Below are 19,494 nucleotides of genomic sequence, written 5' to 3' on the forward strand. Positions count from 1 at the left end.
TTCAAAAAGGTAAAAATTGCACTCAAAAGTCACATATAAGGATAATTTGAAATTATAACCAAATTTTTTAATCAGATATATAAACATTATTTGGGCCACAATGAGCCCATTGAAACAGGCCCATTTTCGATAAGGCCATAAAAAACTCAAAACGCTCCGCCGTATATATCAGACCACATAACTTAACGAGAGAGAGAGAGAGTGAAAGAGAGAGAGAGAGAGTCAGAGCGAGTTGAATCGAGAGAGAGGGAGGAAGAAGAATGGATCCAGAGCAAATCAACGAGTTCGTTGTAGGTTACTTGAAGAAGAAAGGCTTCAGTAGCGCTGCGAAAGACCTGGAAGACTTTCATCACCAGAACAATGGTAGCAGTTTGAGTCCTATCGACTACCATAACGATCCTGAGCTCACCAAGCTCATTCGCTCCTTTTCCCAGTAATCTCTCTCTCTCTCTCTCTCTGGTTTATGTTTTACAATTTGGGGGAATTTTGTTTTTGTGAAATTTGAAACCGTAAGGTAAGTTATGACAGCTGAAACGTTTCTGAGCATCGACGAATTGATATAACACAATTTCTGGGTGAGGCTGTTGTGTGAACCTTTGTATCAATTTGTCTGTCAAATTTAAGTTTTCTGAATACGTCCCAGTGAGGTTTCTGATTCTAGTTGTAAAGAAATTAGGGTTTTTTTTTTTTTAATTGCTGTGTTTCGATTTCATGTAATTGGTTCTGTAGAGAAAATGGTTATTAAATTGTGATTCATTTGGGTTTCCAGACAAGAAGATGATCCAACTCGGTACCGTGAGTGTTACAGCAAACTAAGGTCATGGGCTTATAATTCACTGGATTTATATAAGGTGGGTTTTTTTTTTTTTTTCTCCTTTGGCTGTTTTGTGTAGAGACATTTTGTTATGGAGCTTAATGAAACTGACAAGGTGCGTTTTTATTTGTAGCATGAATTGCTCCGAGTGATGTATCCTGTGTTTATTCATTGTTACATGGATCTGGTGGGAAAAGGGCACACTCAAGAGGGTACTTCTCGATATTCTAATTAGATGTTCTGAGTTTTAGTTTCTAGCTTAGGTATCAGATTTTTGTAGCAAGTGACTTATGCCACTATGGGATATACTTTACTTGTTTCCAGCAAGAGCCTTCTTTAATAGCTTCCGCAAAGATCATGAAATGGTACACTTACGGGATCTTCAGAAACTGGAAGGCGTTCTTGCTCCATCTCATCTAGAGGTTTTAAAGCTAGCATTATATTATAGTCGTACTATGTTGAGAACGAAATTAGTTTTTTTTTTTACTTATCGACTTTCTTTATGACCTTTGTTCTTATCAGGAGATGGAGTTTGCTCGTTCTCTTAGAAAAAGCAAGGTCAACATCAAAATTTGTCAGGTAGACTTAAGTGAAAAATGACTAGTTATGATTAACTGAATTCCGTGACTGCAGACGTCTAATATGCTTGCTGAATGTTGCAGTATTCATATGATCTGTTACTTCAGTATCTACATAGGACAGAATCAACTTTAATGCTTGGTATTATAAACGAGCACATCAATTTCCAAGGTATATGTGTTTCTTTCTCATATATATGCATTAGCATAGCATGTAGCATATATCTGAGTAGAAGATTCAATCCACTGATTGATCATGGGTAATTTGTTGCAGTCTACTCGGGACAGCCTACTTCCTCATCCGATGACATAGAGGCTGTCACCATTGTTGGGAGTTTTCAAGACACAGCTAATCACATCAATCAAAAAGAAATACAGTGGGGAGTACGTGTTTACCTAAAGCTTTTTTTTTTTCCGGAGTTGATACATGTTGATGCGTCATTCCTGGGAAGATGATAGATTTGCATATTCGTTAGCTAAATAGTTTTTTTTTTTAACAGTTGCTTGAAGACTCGCTAGAAGATCGCCTTGAGAAGACTGGAGGTCTACTGTCTGATTCTGAGAAGGGACAAGGAGAAAGTAAAGACGATGCGGATGATAGTAAGGTGATACGTAACTTCAACTTAGATCAGTAATTTTTTAAACTAGAAACCCATATTTACTTGTATATTTACTGTGTTCAGAAAAGATCCACTGAAACTGGAAAGCAAGGCTCTTCAATAAAAAAGTTAAAGAAAGACAAAGCGGGAAATGCAACAGCAAAGGTTGCACGTCTGGAGACCAGCACAGTGCCACCAACGCCACGTGTAAAACCAGAACTTGCCTTGCCAGTAATGTACTTTCGAATCCCTTACCCATTTTTTGTGTTAGGATGTGATGAAAAAAGGAATGAACATGTGATTTATGTTGGTGATGCATGGTTGATTAGGAGAAATGAATATAGTTGCTCTCAAAGACGCAACCAACTTTAACATTAATTAATTTTGTCCATCTCCTTTTTTTCTCTGTCAGGTCTACAGATGTAGAGCAATCTATCCTTGAAGACCTGAGAAACCGTGTGCAGTTGAGTAGTGTTGCAATGCCATCTGTCAGCTTTTATACATTTGTTAATACTCATAACGGGTAATGTCCACCTCTCCTCCTAGTTTGTATTATTTATTTGCAACTTGTACTCACTCTGTTATTGTTCCCCAGTTTAAACTGTGCATCTATATCTCATGATGGATCTCTGGTTGCTGGTGGGTTCTCAGATTCATCAATAAAGGTATGTATGTCTTGGATGGTTGGGATACGTTTCCCTTTCTCGTTTTCTTCCTCTCTTAAATGATGCCTAAGTTACAATCATGGTGTTCAGGTCTGGGACATGGCTAAGATAGGACAAACTGGCAGTGGTATGTTTTTACTCTGAAACAATAATTTTTATGATAGCATTCATTGTGGGAACATATTATTGACATCTACAATCAAAAATGATTTTCTCTCATACACGTCCCTTGTTAATTTTGCATGATTCTCGTTTGTGTTTCCACCAGAAGTAATAGACTCTAACTTGTTTGGTTCCAGGTGCTTTGCAGGGTGAAAATGATACAAATGATCCAACCATAGCACCAAATGGCAGAAGAAACTATACATTATTACTGGGTCACTCAGGGCCTGTTTACTCGGCCACTTTTAGTCCTCCAGGAGATTTTGTTTTGTCTTCTTCAGCAGATACAACAAGTATGTATATGTCCGTCCTTCTACATATCCATATACTTTCTCATTAGTTTGGAATCTCTTAGTTACAATTCATGTTTTCATATGTGCAGTACGACTCTGGAGCACACAATTAAATGCCAATCTTGTGTGCTACAAGGGTCATAATTACCCTGTATGGGATGTCCAGGTATAACTGTTCAATTTTACATGTTTTTCTTACTTAAATTGCAATGTATGGTGGACAGACATGTTATATACTCGTTTCATGGTGCAGTTTAGCCCTTTTGGGCATTACTTTGCAAGCTGTTCTCATGATCGTACTGCACGGATTTGGTCAATGGATCGAATACAACCTCTCCGAATAATGGCAGGGCATCTATCCGATGTCGATGTAAGTCTCTCCATCACCTTCATAGTTTGGGTTTTAATTTGCAAAGGTTAAAAAATTAAAGTGACCATTTGAGACTTGAGTGGTTAACTCATGCATGGATAAAATTCAAAGCGTTTTGGTATGCAATTGGAGTTAAATTTACCACAGTTTAAAATGCTTTAGCTAACACATTGGATTCTTTATTGACTTAAAATAGTTGCCACTTTGATTTTACGTAACATTGGCAGTAATAACTTATAAGTCATCGAGTTTATAGTTGATCCAAAGGTTGTTAGCCAGTCCACCTGAATTCATGAGCTTATGATGGATTATTAGGATTGACATTAATAAAGATGATTAGCATATATTAATTTCCCTTTGGATGTACATTGACATGACTTTCGTTGTACTTACCAAATGAATTTGATTTCAGTGTGTACAGTGGCATCCCAATTGTAACTACATTGCAACCGGCTCTAGTGATAAGACAGTTAGACTCTGGGACGTGCAAACAGGGGAATGTGTCCGGATATTCATTGGGCACAGGAGTATGGTTTTATCATTGGCAATGTCTCCAGATGGGAGATATATGTCATCCGGTGATGAAGATGGCACCATAATGATGTGGGACCTATCAACAGCTCGCTGCATCACACCTCTCATGGGCCATAACTCATGTGTCTGGAGTCTCGCTTACAGGTGAGAGATCGAGACAAGAAGCAATCAGTATTCTTTGATCGTTCAGTTTTTGTTTGAGTTTGTGAAATCCAAAGAAAACGTACTATGATCCCTTGTCAGCGAAGTATTTGTTTTGGCTGATAGCTTATAATATCTGAGTTTGTTCTAGGACAACATTGTTTAAAGGTAGTTCAGGGTTTTGTACTAGAGTTGTGAGGTGTGGCTATTTCTATGTCTATTGGTTCAACTTACTACTGGACTGGTATATTTTTACATAGCCACACACACTCTTATGTTAACTTTTACGGAGGAGTTCTTGTCATGGGTTGGGGAAAGTTGTAGAGCGCTAATATCTGTTGAGTCGTTAATGGAATGACTGGCTTTGGTTGGTCAAGTCTGCTTGCTTGGAATAGTGAAACCGAAATTCCGATCACTCAAGAACTACTAGAATTTCTGACTAACCTGTTTTTCTGTTTCAGCGGTGAGGGCTCTCTTCTGGCCTCTGGATCTGCAGACTGCACAGTGAAACTGTGGGACGTCACCTCAAGTACTAAATCAACAAAGGCCGAGGAAAAGTGAGTATGCTTCTTCCAAAGTTGTATCATTGCTATTTTTGAAGTAGATTGTTTTGTTAAAAAATTATTTATTGTATCAGGAATGTGAGCTCGAACAGATTGCGCTCACTCAGGACTTTCCCCACCAAGTCCACACCAGTTCATGCTCTCCGAGTAAGTTATGCTTTCTTTACTAGAATTAGTTCCACCATTCTCAAAACATTATTGAGATTTTTCTCATTGTTGGATTCCCTGCTAAGTCTGTCACGTTGTGCTTGTTAGTAAATAAACTCATTCCGGTATTTAGTGACCAGATATTGATTAGAACCAAAGTTTTAGGGTGTGTCCATCGTATAGAAACTTTTCCTCTAACCCCTAGGATTGCAAAGCTCGTTGATCAAGCCTACACTATATAACTCGGGTTTTACGTTGGTGCAGTTTTCTCGGAGGAATTTGTTGTTTGCTGCAGGAGCAATCTCTAAACCCGCAAGCTGATCAAAACGATGGTATCAGATATTACTGGCTTAGCATTCTTCCAAGATGTTGTAGATCAGAAGAAGTAGAATAGTTATCTCCAAAGATTTTTAAATCCCAAAGATGTTGAGATTCTTTGAATGAACTACTCCTGCGTATGTATCGCCATATGTGTCCAATCCACAGGAATTACTTATCTTCCACGTGGGAGTATATTGCCATGTAGGATTAGCCCACAATTGCCATTTTTACTCCCGTAATATTGTTCTTCTCTCTCTCTGTCAATTGCAAAAAAACTTTGGATTTAAATGATTTTGGCTTTCTCATATTTCAGTTTATAGACGGTCGTTTTCATTAGCCATCATATCTTTTGCCTATGATCAGATGTTATGGTAGAACCGTAGACAGTTCGAACCGGTTTTTCCTACCGGTTGATCTATTCTAACGACATTTAAACATGGATCTTTAATCTTTTTTCGCAGTAAAAACAATTAAAAAAAATGTTATAATTTTGAAGAGTGACACGACAGCGATCTAATTAAGCACCGAATAAGATTGATTCATCTTGTATGATCCAATAAATTTGTGTATCTGATTGACCTATTGTTTTGTCACAACCTCCTAGTTCAGATGGCCTACGCATACGTCGCGGTAAAGCAGCCATTACTATCGGCAGTGCACGGTCAGGATAATCCAATTTTAGCATTCAGTTGACTCTCTTTTTTCATGCCAACCCGTTTCCATGTGTTCTCTTTATCATTTTCACTTAGTTTAACATTTTACCTTATTCAATCCTAATTAAGAAATTTATTAGATACTAGTAACATGCATTATTTTGCGGAAACATTTTTTTCTCCTAGTTTTTAGATACTGTACTTGAATATATTAGATCTGAAGAGAAAATATGTATGGTTTGAAAGACATTTGCTTCAAAATTTTGGATGAGACATAAAATCTACCAAAAGTAGATTTGGTTGTATATGTGACTAGACAACTGTCTACATTTTGGAGTTATATGTGTGGGTGTGTTTCCTGTTGTTATCTCCCAGTCAGTTTTCTCATTACTTTTTCAGAAACAAAATAAATTAACATATTTTAATAGTAGTAGTATAATTTAAAATAAGTTAACATATAGTAATTCAGAAAATCCAGACTAATCATCATGATTTATATTTTTTTTTTGGAAATTGGGTCAAATGTTCCGAATTAATATTTTTTGACTCAAAACTATTTAATTATGTTATTTACAACTTTTTTATGTAGACAACCAACAACAAATAAACTATTTATCAAAACAATATTCTTTTACATTGATTCTTTTGAACTAATCGTTTTTCAAAAAAAATAAACTATTTATCAATGCAAATGAGACATGCACTACATCACATCAAATCAATTCATCAATCTCTCATCAAATTCAAAACAATCAATTCGTCATAAACAATTCCAGGGAGTGTTTACTTTTTTTTTGTTGCAAAATTCCAAAGAGTTATTGATTTATGCAAGTGTATAATTTTGGGTTAGTTACTTTTTAAATTTTTTACTAATAAAACAATTCCACTTATAGAAATAATCATTGCAAATGTGTAACTTGTCACTTTATTGAATTGAGTAAATTTGGCTAATCTTGTAAAATATTAGTAGATTATAATAAGGTCCCAAAAACCGAGTTACTGTTTAGAACCTTTACTACATGAGACTTACCACATATATATATATATATATATATTTCAGATAAAAAATAGAAAAAAAATTTACAGCTGGTTTGAAAGAATCTGTGAGAATTAAATTTAAATAATTGAAAGACAAATCAAATATTTACATACAAGGGAAATTATGATTCGCTACATGTCACCATCTATTTAAAGTAAGATCCAATGTTCTGTATCTTTTGACCATGATTGATGTAAACTATATCATATAATATTATACGTGGAAAATTATAATACTCATAAAGCTAACATAATCCATAATAAACTTTGACAATTCACAATTTCACATTATTCATTGATCTAACATTTATTGCATATACAAAAACCTATTTATTAAATTTTGTAGAGATCAGTTCTGTGTATTGAAAACCTATTTATTGAAAACGTTCAGTTATATTTCAATGAATAGTAAACCGTAGCTGATTTTGATCCTCTACTAGCACAAATTAGAAAGAAGCTTAATAGTTGGACTCATCGTTACTTAAGCTTAGCGGGAAAGTATACACTTCTATCTTCTGTCATTTCTGGGATCATTGGTTTTTGAAGTTCAGCTTTTTTTCTCCTAAAGCAGGTCATTCGACGCATAAATACTCTTTGTAGTGCGTTTTTCTGGCATGGATCAGTTCAAACAGCAAAAGGGGCAAAAGTGGCTTGGTTAAACATCTCTACCACTAAGCAAGAAGGTGGTTTAGGTTTGAGAAACTTAACAGCTTGGAATGAAACATGCGGTCTAAAACTCATTTGGATGTTGTACTTTAAAGCTGGTTCTTTATGGGTGGCTTGGGTGAGGAGTAAATATATTTCTCACGCTTCTTTCTGGGCTCTAAATGTACGGAACTACAGGTACTCTTGGATGTTCCGCAATCTTCTGAAGTTAAGACCAAAGGCATGGTCTCTTCTCAGGATTCAAATTGTAAATGGTGAAAATACTCTTTTCTGGTGGGATCCATGGACTCCGCTCGGACCACTTATTCAATTATTTGGTAATAACGGGCCAATGCTTCTTGGCATTCCTCTGTTTGCTACAGTCAAGGATCAGCTTACTCCCACAGGTTGGAATCTCTCTCTTGCAAGGTCAGAAAAACAAATCCTACTCTATACCCATATCACAACTATTTGTCCTTCGGCTTATAATGATACTGCAGTTTGGTTGCTTGATGAGCGGGTTCAGACATCGTTTTGTTCTCGTCATGTTTGGAATCATATTAGGGATAAAAAATCTTTGGTTACTTGGTCCTCTTTGGTGTGGCACAAGGCCAGAATTCCAAAACATGCTTTTCTGTTTGGTTATTTGTTCTGAACCGTAATCCAACTATGGATAGAATTTCTCAATGGGATTGCGATGTGGGCACGATTTGTCTTCTTTGTGGAGTTGAAGATGAAACTAGAGACCACTTGTTCTTCAATTGTCACTTCTCAGTAGATATGTGGAAAAAGATGGTATCAAAGTTGTTGATTATAGTCCCTCCTATCTCATGGAATCAGATTATGGAATGACTACCATCTGTTTCTTCAAACAAAGACATTTCTCTAGCCTTGCTTCAGGGATGGCAAGCGTGTATTTATGAAATCTGGAGAGAGAGAAATCCCAGGTACCATTGTGGCACCACTTTGTCTTCCCAATCAGTTTTTCATAAAGTCTTAAGTGCGGTCAGGAATAGAGCCCAAAGTTTAGTCTTTCAAAATTCGAGGCGAGCTCCATTACTCCATTGCTGGACAGGGCCCCAGACCTCCTCCTTTGCTCCTCCGTGAGAAATCTGAGATTTTATAATCTCTTGTAGCATTTTCTTGTCTTGTTCCCTTCCTCTTTGAGACTTGATCTTTCCTTTCTTTATTATAAATCTCTTTTTATCTTCTGTAATCTAGATTTCTCCCTCTTTCTTTTGTATTAACGACTCCTTATGTAATACTTTATTATCTACAAGAAAACCTTTTAACAAAAAAAAAATAGTAAAAAATAGGGTAAATTACATAGAATAGCAATTGTTCATGTTTTTTATTCATCTTCTGGCAAAGTCAAACACAAATTTCATAGAATAGCCACAAGGTATTTTTTATACCAAAATATCCATATAACTAAACTAGATGATACAGTAATTATTTATGGGTAGTTAGTTTTTTTCATCAGCTACAAAAAAAATATAAATAAAAAATATGAAATATTAGATAATATAAATTTATTATTATTTCTTCAACCTCTTTTATTTTCACATTTTTTCTCTTTCTAGCGTTATAACTATTTTTTATATTTGTACTTTTAATTACAATTCATTTTTCTCTATCATTTAAGACCCATTTTCATAACTTTTTTTTTTAATTTGAATCGTACCGTTAAAAATGATTCGAGATTAACATTAACATGTGCATATGTGTTATGTGTACGTAAATGGTAATAAATTTATACTTTTGTGTACGTAAATATTAAAATGATTTGTATAATTATGTGTACGGATATGGTAATAATTAGTACGTACATGGTAATAATTTTTGTGCAAGATTGTATATATATATGAAAATACAAGGATGGAGTGTTTCTACAAAAAAAACATATATAAGTAGGAAGTGTATATAATATTACATAATGTTGTACACATACCCTACATCACTATACTAAATACATATATACGATATACGCCACATTTTACACTAAATATATACTACTTAGTGCAATATTACATTCTAAATTTAAATTTTATTTCAAACTTTTCTATCTCACATACATTTTTTCTCTTCCATTCTTGCACTTATGATTACAAATTGCAATTACATTTTCACATAGATTTCAACACTTAGGATCAGTTCCTTCTTTGTCTGAGATCCCCTTCTAATGAACCAAAAATAACCCCCTTGAAGCTTATTGCGGCTCAAGCAGCGGTTTATACAATTTGCCATGAGAGAAATGCTTGCATTTTCACCGGCAATCGTACCCCAATTGCAGGTTTGAAGCTAACTAATGAAACATAAAAAAAATCAACAATGTCGACAACTACATTGACATTTGAAATCATGTCCTACAATACCTCACTAGTGGTCACAAGTTATTTTAATGTACGTACATATATATGTGTACGTTCATATGAACGTATACGTAAATATGAACACACAAGTTGTTTACAAACAAAACATTCAAAACATGTATGTACAGCAATTATTTTAATGTAACATTCAAATCATGTACTTATGTGAGAAATGCGATGGCAATCATCATAAAACGAACTATGTCATTCAATATTGTTTGAGACTAATTAGGGAGAGAAGTGAAACAATCACACATAAAGATATGTATAACTGAAGCAATAACACATTCTCACAATTACAAATAAACTCACCGTTGAACATAGTTATAGAGGTGTCAAACCCATCGTTGAACATAGTTATAGAGGTGTAAAAAAATATAAACTATGTATGTTGCAGTTTGGTGTACGTACATAACGTTCTTTTATTTAGTGTATGTTGCAGTTTGGTGTACCTACATAACATTCTTTTGCATAGTGTACGTCCACAAATCCGTTTAAATGAAGGACATTATTGTAATTTTGTAGTCATCTTCAACATATCTTCTTCTACAACCCTAGCTAATATTGTCGTTGTTGTTCACCAGAAATTTTCTCTTTTTCTTCTTCTCGCCAGAGTTCTACACACCCATACACATCAAAAATTTCCTCCCCTTCTTCTCACCGGAGTTCTACACACCAAAACTCACTGAAATTTTCCTCTACTTCTTCTTATCGCTGGAATTATACACACCCAAACTCATTAAATCTTCTAACACATCCAAACACGCCGGAATTATACACATAATAGTTTGGCGTACATAATATTTTGTTTAATGTACGTAATAGTTTGGTGTACGTCCATTATGTTCTTTTGTTTAATGTGTACGTCCATAAAACTGTTTTTAATAGAGGATAAAATTGTATTTTTACACTCTTCTTCAACATTGGTATCTTTTGCAACCCTAATATTGCTGCCATGTTCACAGCTCCTCTTGAACCTTGTTTTTCTTTACAGTTTAATGTAATTTACACCTAAACCTGGTAAATCTAACATATAGTAGCATATTTTAAATTCAAAAATCTAAATTTTTTTAGTTTTTAAAGTGTTTGGAAAAATCAATGAAGCAAATCAGAATCATTTTTCTTTTTTTTTCCTCGCCGGAGTTCTACACAGCAAATCAAAATATTTCTCTTCCTCTTCTTCTTCTTCCTGGAGTGCTAAACACAATTTTGTTTCATCGGAATTTCTTACTATTGTTCTCTCAGTTTATTTTTTATGTGAAGGAAGAAGAACCAAACACTTAAGATAACTTTCAATTTTTATTTTTATTTTTTAATTAACCGAACAGGACACCTTTGAGTAATGACACCAAACTATAATTTTCTAGTTACAGGGTATTTTTGTCTCTTTTTTTAGGGTGGCTATTGTGTGAAAAGTGAGATTGACTTTGTCAATTCATGAGAGAAAATGTTTTTTTGGTGTGATTTGTGAAAATTTCTTAAAAAATATGTGTTCCAATAACACTAGATTATAATAAAATTACAAAATTATTGACAAGAAAATTAACAAAAGATTTTAAATGGAATGTAAAAGCTACAAAACAATAAGTGAATAACAATGGATTTACTAAGAAAATTTAAGAATCCATAAAACAATAACAATTGAATCCTAAAAGTATACGATATAAAATTAAAATTCCTTATACTCAATAAGGCGATGCCCAAATACACGGTAAACGGAGATAAAATTCATAAACAATCCCAACAAATATATATTAATTATAACATAATTTATAAAAACAATTAGTTTTTACATCATTTAGATAGATAATGTCCAACCTATAATTCAATTTTTATTATGCAAATAACATAATTTACTAGAATTAAATCTTGATAGAAAAATTAATCGTATAGGTAACGTTAACCATTTGATTAGAGTCACTTAGCTTTTTTCTAACGAAGATAATATGTAATTCTGAATCAGCTTTCCCATTTCTGTGTCGGCCATATGTAAACGTTGGACCAATAACTAGGTAGCAATCCCATACGACAAATATACAAAGTTTAAAGTTTAAACCATTATTAGATATTTCTATTTCATAACTAGGTAAAGTAAATTAGACTTGGCTGCTATATGTGCGAAATAAGTTTATAAGTTAAACGTTGGAAATGTTAAAGTGGTTAGATTGTTAGGAATTATACTATTGAAGATGTTGAGAAAGAAACACGTTTACTCGACGCTCAAGTGGGTTTGATCTTGCGCCGACGTGGCTTTCGAAAAGAAAAGTTTCAAGTGGTTGAAGAAAACGACTTTTGTCATGCAACCTTAGTTTGTATATCACGATGAAATTAAGTGGGAAACCAAAATACATTTTGACAAATCCACAAAACTCTTTAGACGATAAAGAAGAAGATCGTGGTTTCCTTTAAGATTTACACAAATTTAAAAGGTTTATCTTTTAATACTATTCTTCAAGTCATAAACATGGTCAACAATTTCTCACTAAGATACGAAACAAAATCGATAGATATATGTACTCCCATCCTCTATCATTGCATATGTAAGTGTGTTACGACTTTAATTTGAGTGGTTTACAAGTTGTTCTATGAGTGTAGATACTTCCATAGATGAATTTTTTATTAGACCCACAAATTAATAATTAGACGGTCAACTAAATAAAATATATTTGAGGCAAAGTCAAAGAGGAAGAAGAGGAAAAATAAAGTAAGTAAGGTATATGCTCTAACTTCTAACCAAGTGGTTTGTTATTAACTCTGTAATTAGTTTGAGCTTTGCTCTAGTCTCAATAGAGGACAAAGGAAGGAACAGATGAAGGAGAGACCCACACGAGAAGCCAAAGGAGAGTAGGAGACAGAAATGGTCACTTACCTCGTGGAGTTACAAAAATTAGACTAAACTGGCCTGAAATTTTTTGGATGGTCCATTAACAGTACTCTTCCTTTTCAATTTAACTATTTTGAGAAACTGCTTCGTTTTCAGTTGTTTTTTCTTTTGTATCCCTTAACTCCTAGCTTTTTCTCTTCCTAAAAGAAAAGGTTCTCATATATAAATAAAGTGGAAACTGCACAAACTCAATTATTAAGTTTACCAATTTATCATCTTCAACAAAAACAAACAGCATGAATTCATGATCATTATATATATGTAGGGGATTCAACTTCCAACACAAATTTAAATAATCTTTGTTGATCATATTCATAAGGTTGTTTAATCAACAAGATATACACGTTTTGGCTTGATGAGTTATGACATTTCAAAAATGTATGTAAGAGTATTCATTACTGATAGACATAAATATCTGAAAACTGAACTATAGTTTAATATATGGTTTAAATGGATTCACTTTTTTATATCCATAAAAGTTAATACGAATTCAAACCAATCTCTCAGACATAAAAAAGCACCAAACTAAACCCTAGATTCATTTGCAAATTAAAGCATTGATTAAAATCCGAACAAGTTCTCTTGACTTATATAAATCGAAAACAAAAATCAAAATTCAAAAACCAATTTCATACTGAAATTTTGATTGAATACCTCCTATTAATGAATTGATTGGGTTATTGAAGGAGGAAGCAACGTAACGAGGAAATGGTCCTATTATATATAGATATATATATATATATATATATATATATATATATATATATATATATTGAGATAGAGAGAGGTATTAAGAAGGTGTAGTTCCAATCAACTAGCTTTAAAGTGTTTCGTGAGAAGGGTGTGACAGCAAACCAAACCTACCTATCGCTCTCATTATCGTACGTTGGTCCACTTATTACAAAAACCTAAAGAATTGTTCTAGTGTAGGGTCTTGTTTTCTTTGTCTATTCCTTTCTAATACCATCTACTTCTGCTCCCATTCACTGATATAAAACCTCTTCCATAGCTATTAGCCTATTAATAATAGAAAGAGATAGAGATAAGAAATCATCACCTACAAAAATCTGTTCCCTTTTTAGCTCTCATGGACGCTTCCATAGTTTCTTCCTCCGAAACTTTTCCAAATGAAGATTCTCTAAACCAACAGAGCCTAGAACAGAGAACCAAAGACGAAGAAAGAGACGTTCGTGATTCTAGTAAAGAACAGCTCAATAAAGAACTCAATCTCATTGACTGCATAGACACAACCAGTAACGTTAAGGGAACTACATCCACAGAACAAAAGCTTTTCTCATGCAACTACTGTCAAAGAACTTTCTATAGCTCACAAGCGCTTGGTGGTCACCAAAACGCACACAAGAGAGAGCGCACGTTGGCAAAGAGAGGACAACGTCTGGCAGCATCAGCCTCAGATTTTGGACATCCTTACGGTTTCTCTCCACTTCCTTTCCATGGACAATACAACAACAGGTCATTAGGGATTCAAGCTCATTCGATGAGCCATAAGGTAAGTTCATATAACGGATTTGGTGGTCACTATGGTCAGCTCAACTGGTCAAGACTTCCGTTTGATCAACAACCAGCCATAGGTAAATTGCCTACAACTGAGAATCTTCATCATCATCACCATCAAAGAATGATGATGGATCCTTCACTGTCCAATAACATCGGTAGATCATCAAGCAACATAGGAAGGATTCTAGAAGGGACGCCGGCTCTTGAACAATGGTGCGGAGACGGAGATTGTTAAGTACTACTAATCATGAAGAGCAACATAAGCTTGACTTGTCGCTCAAGCTTTGAGATTCTTTTTCTTGATTCTTGAATGAGATTTTTGGCAAAATAGTGCATTTCTCAAACTTAATTGGAAAATGAGTACATATACTATTCAAAATATGAGAAATAGTCAATAGGACCCCTTGTGGAAAAATAATTAGGTTCATCCCTTACACCTCCTCTCCTCTCAACCAATCAGAATCTTCTATCTAATATTGTATTTAAAACTAAATTAAAATTAAGTTAAAAAATAAAACAAATTAAGTAAATAAATTATGTATACTTTTAATTAAGAAAAGTTAAATATTAGTTTGATTTAAATTTTATAATTAAACGAGGTTATATATCGGTTTGAGTTTATAAATGAGAATTAGGGTTTGGATTTTACAATTAGAACGAAATTATAAGTCGGTTTGGGTTTACAAATGAGGTGATTAGAGTTTAGATTTTACAATTACAATGAAATTATATGTCGGTTTGAGTTTACAAATGATGTTGTTAGGGTTTAGATTTTACAATTTGAACGAAATTATACGATGGTTTGGGTTTACAAATGAGGTGGTTAGGGGTTAGATTTTACAGTTTAACAAAATTATATATCAGTTTAGATTTACAAATGAGACGATTAGAGTTTAGATTTTATAATTAGAACAGAATTCTATATCGGTTTGGTTTATAAAAGAGCAGTTTGGATTTTTTATTTTACAATAATATATACAAATTTTGTTTCCTTATCTTATAAAGAGGTGAATAAAGAGGTGGGTGAACCAAAGTATTGTCCCCTTCGTGAGATAGATTAGTTGTGAGATATAAATATTAGGGAAAATGGTTAGTTACAAAAGGGTATTCCATTTGTTATGTGTGAGAGAAAACCAAAAAAAAATATTTTTTATTTTTTTTTAATTTTTTTTTTTTTTGCAATCACATTCCCTCCTATCTTGTTATATTCAAATATTTGGTAACATAATTTTTTTCTTAAAGTTTTTTTCAAGCACAAAAATATCTATGTTTTTATCTCTACATTTTACATGCATTTTGTTTGATGATTTTATTTGTTAATGTTAAATATTTTTCAAATTTTATATATTTACACCTTATTAATTGTATATATATAATTTGTACACGTTATTAAGTGTACATATATAATTAAATATATACAGAGTTTGATTGGTGTCACTTATATACATAGTTTGCAAATGTTTGACAAAAAAAAAATATAGTTTGCCAACGAACCGCTCTAATAGTCACCAATCAACAAAGCGGTTGCAGAAGGCGATTGAAAATCTTGGTTGGAGAAGGTGGTTAAACCTTAGTATTGGTGGTTGCAAACACCAAGTTCAACCACGTGAAGAAACCAACGTTTGGTGATTTACATATGTAAAAGTTGCAAAAATTTTATTTTGGCATTTTATTCTTTGTTTTGACATTTGATTATTTTTCTCCAACAAAAGAAAGAAAAATATAGTTCATATAATACTTTCATGAATTTTTTTAATAAAAAAAGTTATATGACAATAATTTATTTAATTCGATTTTATTTTATAATTTATGATAGTTTACTATCCTAATCTATTATCTCTACGACAAAACTAATTTTTTGCATTTTTAATAATTTTCATTTAACTATGTTCATATTTCATATTCTGAATTAAATAATAATTTATTATTTCAAATTTTTTCATTTTCTAACTAAACTAATTTATTTTTTACTAATTATTATAATTTATACAATTCAACCGCTACAGTACCTCGATAAAGGGGACACCACTTTTCTTGTTCTTCTTTGAGCGGAAGAATTTTTTATAGTGCTCTCTCCATCTTCTAGTCGGTAACTTCGTAATTAGGAGAGTGTATCACTAATTAGTAGAATGGGGTAATTTCTTTATTTCAATTTTTCTAACTAACTGTTGTTTTATATATTTTCTCAAATAAAGAAATAATGAAAGAAGACAAATAAAAAAATGCCATAAAAAGTGAGAGACGGAGAATAGAGAGGGTGTTAAACTGTTAATTAAAAAACTAAACAAAAAGCACTATGCCCTTATTTGTAATTTAGCTCATTTCAACATTACCCCACTCTCTATCCTATCTCACACCATGTGTATTACACATATGTTAAAACATGACTCTTTCTTTTTTTAAATAGTATTTGTACTATTATTTCTAATTAAAGTTTAAAAATATACTAAAATGCAAAGAAATCCTTCTTGAATTTAGTGTCTTCAACTGTTTTTCATGTTATTGTTAGTAAATGTTGTGTCTAGTAAAAACAGCTAATGTACATCTTTTCCACATAGTACTGTATCTAAGATTTTTAGACTTTACATCAACGGATTTCAGGTAGACACCCAACAACCGTATAAAGTATAGAGTAAAGGAAAATCAAAAAAACAAAGAAAAGGAAAAGATGATATTTGAGATCTGTGGGAAGATTTGGTTATATTCACAAGAAAAATGAATTAATATTATAATGTCAAAGTTGGGTTACCTAAAAGTTAGAACAATCATTCTATTTATTTAAAAGTTGCTAACAAGACATTTAAACAGAACAAAACAAATATAACTTTTAAAAGAAGACAGTTGCTGAGTAGGATGATGGTGACACTAAAAGCAAAGATTACTATAAGAATGTTTATTGGATCACTATATGAATACATCGCTATGCCTAATACTAATATGACAGTAACTAACAAAATGTAGCATGTAACGTTAAATAAAGCATCCAATAATGGTTCTCTTTGTTAGGCCTCAAACTGGTGGACACTAGACAACGAATGAGATTATTAGAAGAAAAACATTATAAGAAAAAAAAAAACACGTCATAGATGTTGCTTTCATAACCAAAGAGTTCACGTGTTTTTTCAAATATGGTCGAACATAATTTCTTGCGGTCGAAACACCAAATAACCGAGAACTCCTTTAGACTAATCGACAAAACCAATCGAATCAAGAACAAGCTAAGATCTCCTTAAGTCGAAACCGATTATGAAATCTGATTGATCTAATTGGTCTTTCAGAGTTACAAGAGTTGACTACAGATTCATTACCATACATCGAGCTTAATCTCCGCTCTTATTAAGAAATAAAAGAGACAAGTCCGTTTTAACAAACTCTAACACGTGAGAAGAGATACACCTACATCTCTTAATTACTTACTTACCCTTAGCCTTAACAAAGCAAATTCTAACCAAGCGGTGGTAGTATAGTGCATTGCTATTGAGGAGGAGTTGCCTTATAGATACATCATACATGATGTTAAGGATCAATTTCTCTCAAGCACGAAATTTACAAAATCACTCTATTTGTCCAGCCGAAATGGTGTCACGCTTTATGCTCATTTAAAACCCCGGTGAATGGACTACTCGACGACTGCACTCACCCTATAATCATACGGGTGGTAAAAGTCCGGATCATATCTAGTTATCATATAAAAAAAATATATATATATACCGGCTACTCAACCACGAAATTGAGTTTGGTTTAGAACTAGAATTATCTGGACCGGTTTAAGCTTGAACTCAACTCAACTAAGGCTCTGTCATATCGTTTTTCTTTCTTTGCACAGGGAACGGATTTTTGTATCCACACAGAAAAAAAATATTCTGAATGAATGAAGAAAAGTCAGACAGTTCCATGAATAAATCCAAGAAGAACAAATTTGGACAATCACACATGGTCCAATGGTGCCATGCAGAACCAAATTACCTGACGAGCCCGTAGTTTCATCTTTATCTTCTTGTATATTATTACATTCTGGCTCTAAAATTTGTAGTATATGAAAATATTGGGATGTGTTAATTAGGAAACTCGGGAATAGGTATTTTGATCGGTTACATAATTCGTCCCGAAACGGACATGTTTAGTAAAATGAGTCTCTTTTGTTGGGCCTCAAGGCCTACAGATGACAATGACTAAGCTGAAAAGGACATTCTCCGACAGTTTTGAAGGTCCAGCCAATGGATTCTAAAATTTATCGGAGGGACGAAAATTTTGTTGCTTAGAGGATTGTGTGTGTCGTCAAGTCGATAAAATAACGTTAATGCAGTTTAATCGATTCTTTGTAAATAGTATAAATAACCGTTGTAGAACCTACTTATTTATACTTAAGATAGTATCATTTTGTTTGTGATGATTTGTTATACTGGATGTAGAAACGTTACCTTCTCATTACAAAATAATCGTAAGGTCCTATCAGAAATGTCATTCACGATATCTTCTAACCAAATGACAATATAAAGGACCAGAGTATTATTCCTATGTTTTGTGTTAGTTTTTTTTTTAAAACATCTTGAGTTCAAATTCGAATATGGCATATTCTTATTGTTAGTTCAATAAAAATACTTCTTTGATCAGTTTTACTTTTGCGTGAGTATGAAGGTACATGTTGAGGACATCTTATGTTCGTGGATTCAAAATAGCTTCGAGAGAATCATTCAGTGTTGGGGAAGTAACTACAACATTAGTTAATGCTTAAATCATAACGAAAACAATATATAACTAGCACGAGAAACAAAGACAGGAAAATGAAGATATGATCTTAAAGGAGAAAGTACTAAAGAAAAAAAAATGCCGGAAGAACATTGAATTAATTAATTTGTTCAAAAGGATAACGGACAAAAAGAGGTTGGAGTTGTGGAAATAAATTTTTTGAGAAAAGATACTTGTATATTGAAAACATTATGACAAAGAGTTAAGATCACTTCTTTTGTTTTTTTTTTTCAATTTGCAAGGTGAAAGAGGTTTGATAGGACTACATGACCGGGGATGAACAAGTTTATCATATCCAAAAACGGGTGAACCGTTAGCCACTTGGTTAATAAGTCATTCCCGCCGAATATGTTGGTGATGAAAGATATGAGTTGGCCGATCTGCCTCAGTTTAATGCAAATCATGTTCGGGATGTCTGAATTAATAGTTTTTTTTTTTTTTTTTTTTT

The 19,494-nt window shown here is 33.1% G+C and overlaps 2 protein-coding genes across 2 annotated transcripts; both read left to right on the forward strand.

Annotated features, from left to right (window-relative positions):
* Window positions 188-5,479, forward strand: LOC104736532 (transcription initiation factor TFIID subunit 5-like). Its single transcript, XM_010456533.2, has 19 exons — window positions 188-433; window positions 770-851; window positions 948-1,026; window positions 1,139-1,236; window positions 1,337-1,393; window positions 1,477-1,564; window positions 1,667-1,776; window positions 1,893-1,997; window positions 2,076-2,227; window positions 2,404-2,514; window positions 2,587-2,656; window positions 2,747-2,783; window positions 2,956-3,111; window positions 3,201-3,277; window positions 3,365-3,481; window positions 3,894-4,159; window positions 4,618-4,713; window positions 4,794-4,866; window positions 5,131-5,479. Exons 1-19 carry the CDS (start codon window positions 261-263, stop codon window positions 5,185-5,187), a joined length of 2,004 nt encoding a protein of 667 aa, XP_010454835.1. The 5' UTR covers window positions 188-260; the 3' UTR covers window positions 5,188-5,479.
* Window positions 13,766-14,758, forward strand: LOC104736533 (zinc finger protein 3-like). Its single transcript, XM_019234728.1, has one exon. The coding sequence runs from the start codon at window positions 13,867-13,869 to the stop codon at window positions 14,530-14,532; it is 666 nt and encodes a 221-aa protein (XP_019090273.1). The 5' UTR covers window positions 13,766-13,866; the 3' UTR covers window positions 14,533-14,758.

The sequence above is a fragment of the Camelina sativa genome, chromosome 13 (assembly GCF_000633955.1).
Source record: "Camelina sativa cultivar DH55 chromosome 13, Cs, whole genome shotgun sequence".
Lineage (NCBI taxonomy): Eukaryota > Viridiplantae > Streptophyta > Magnoliopsida > Brassicales > Brassicaceae > Camelina > Camelina sativa.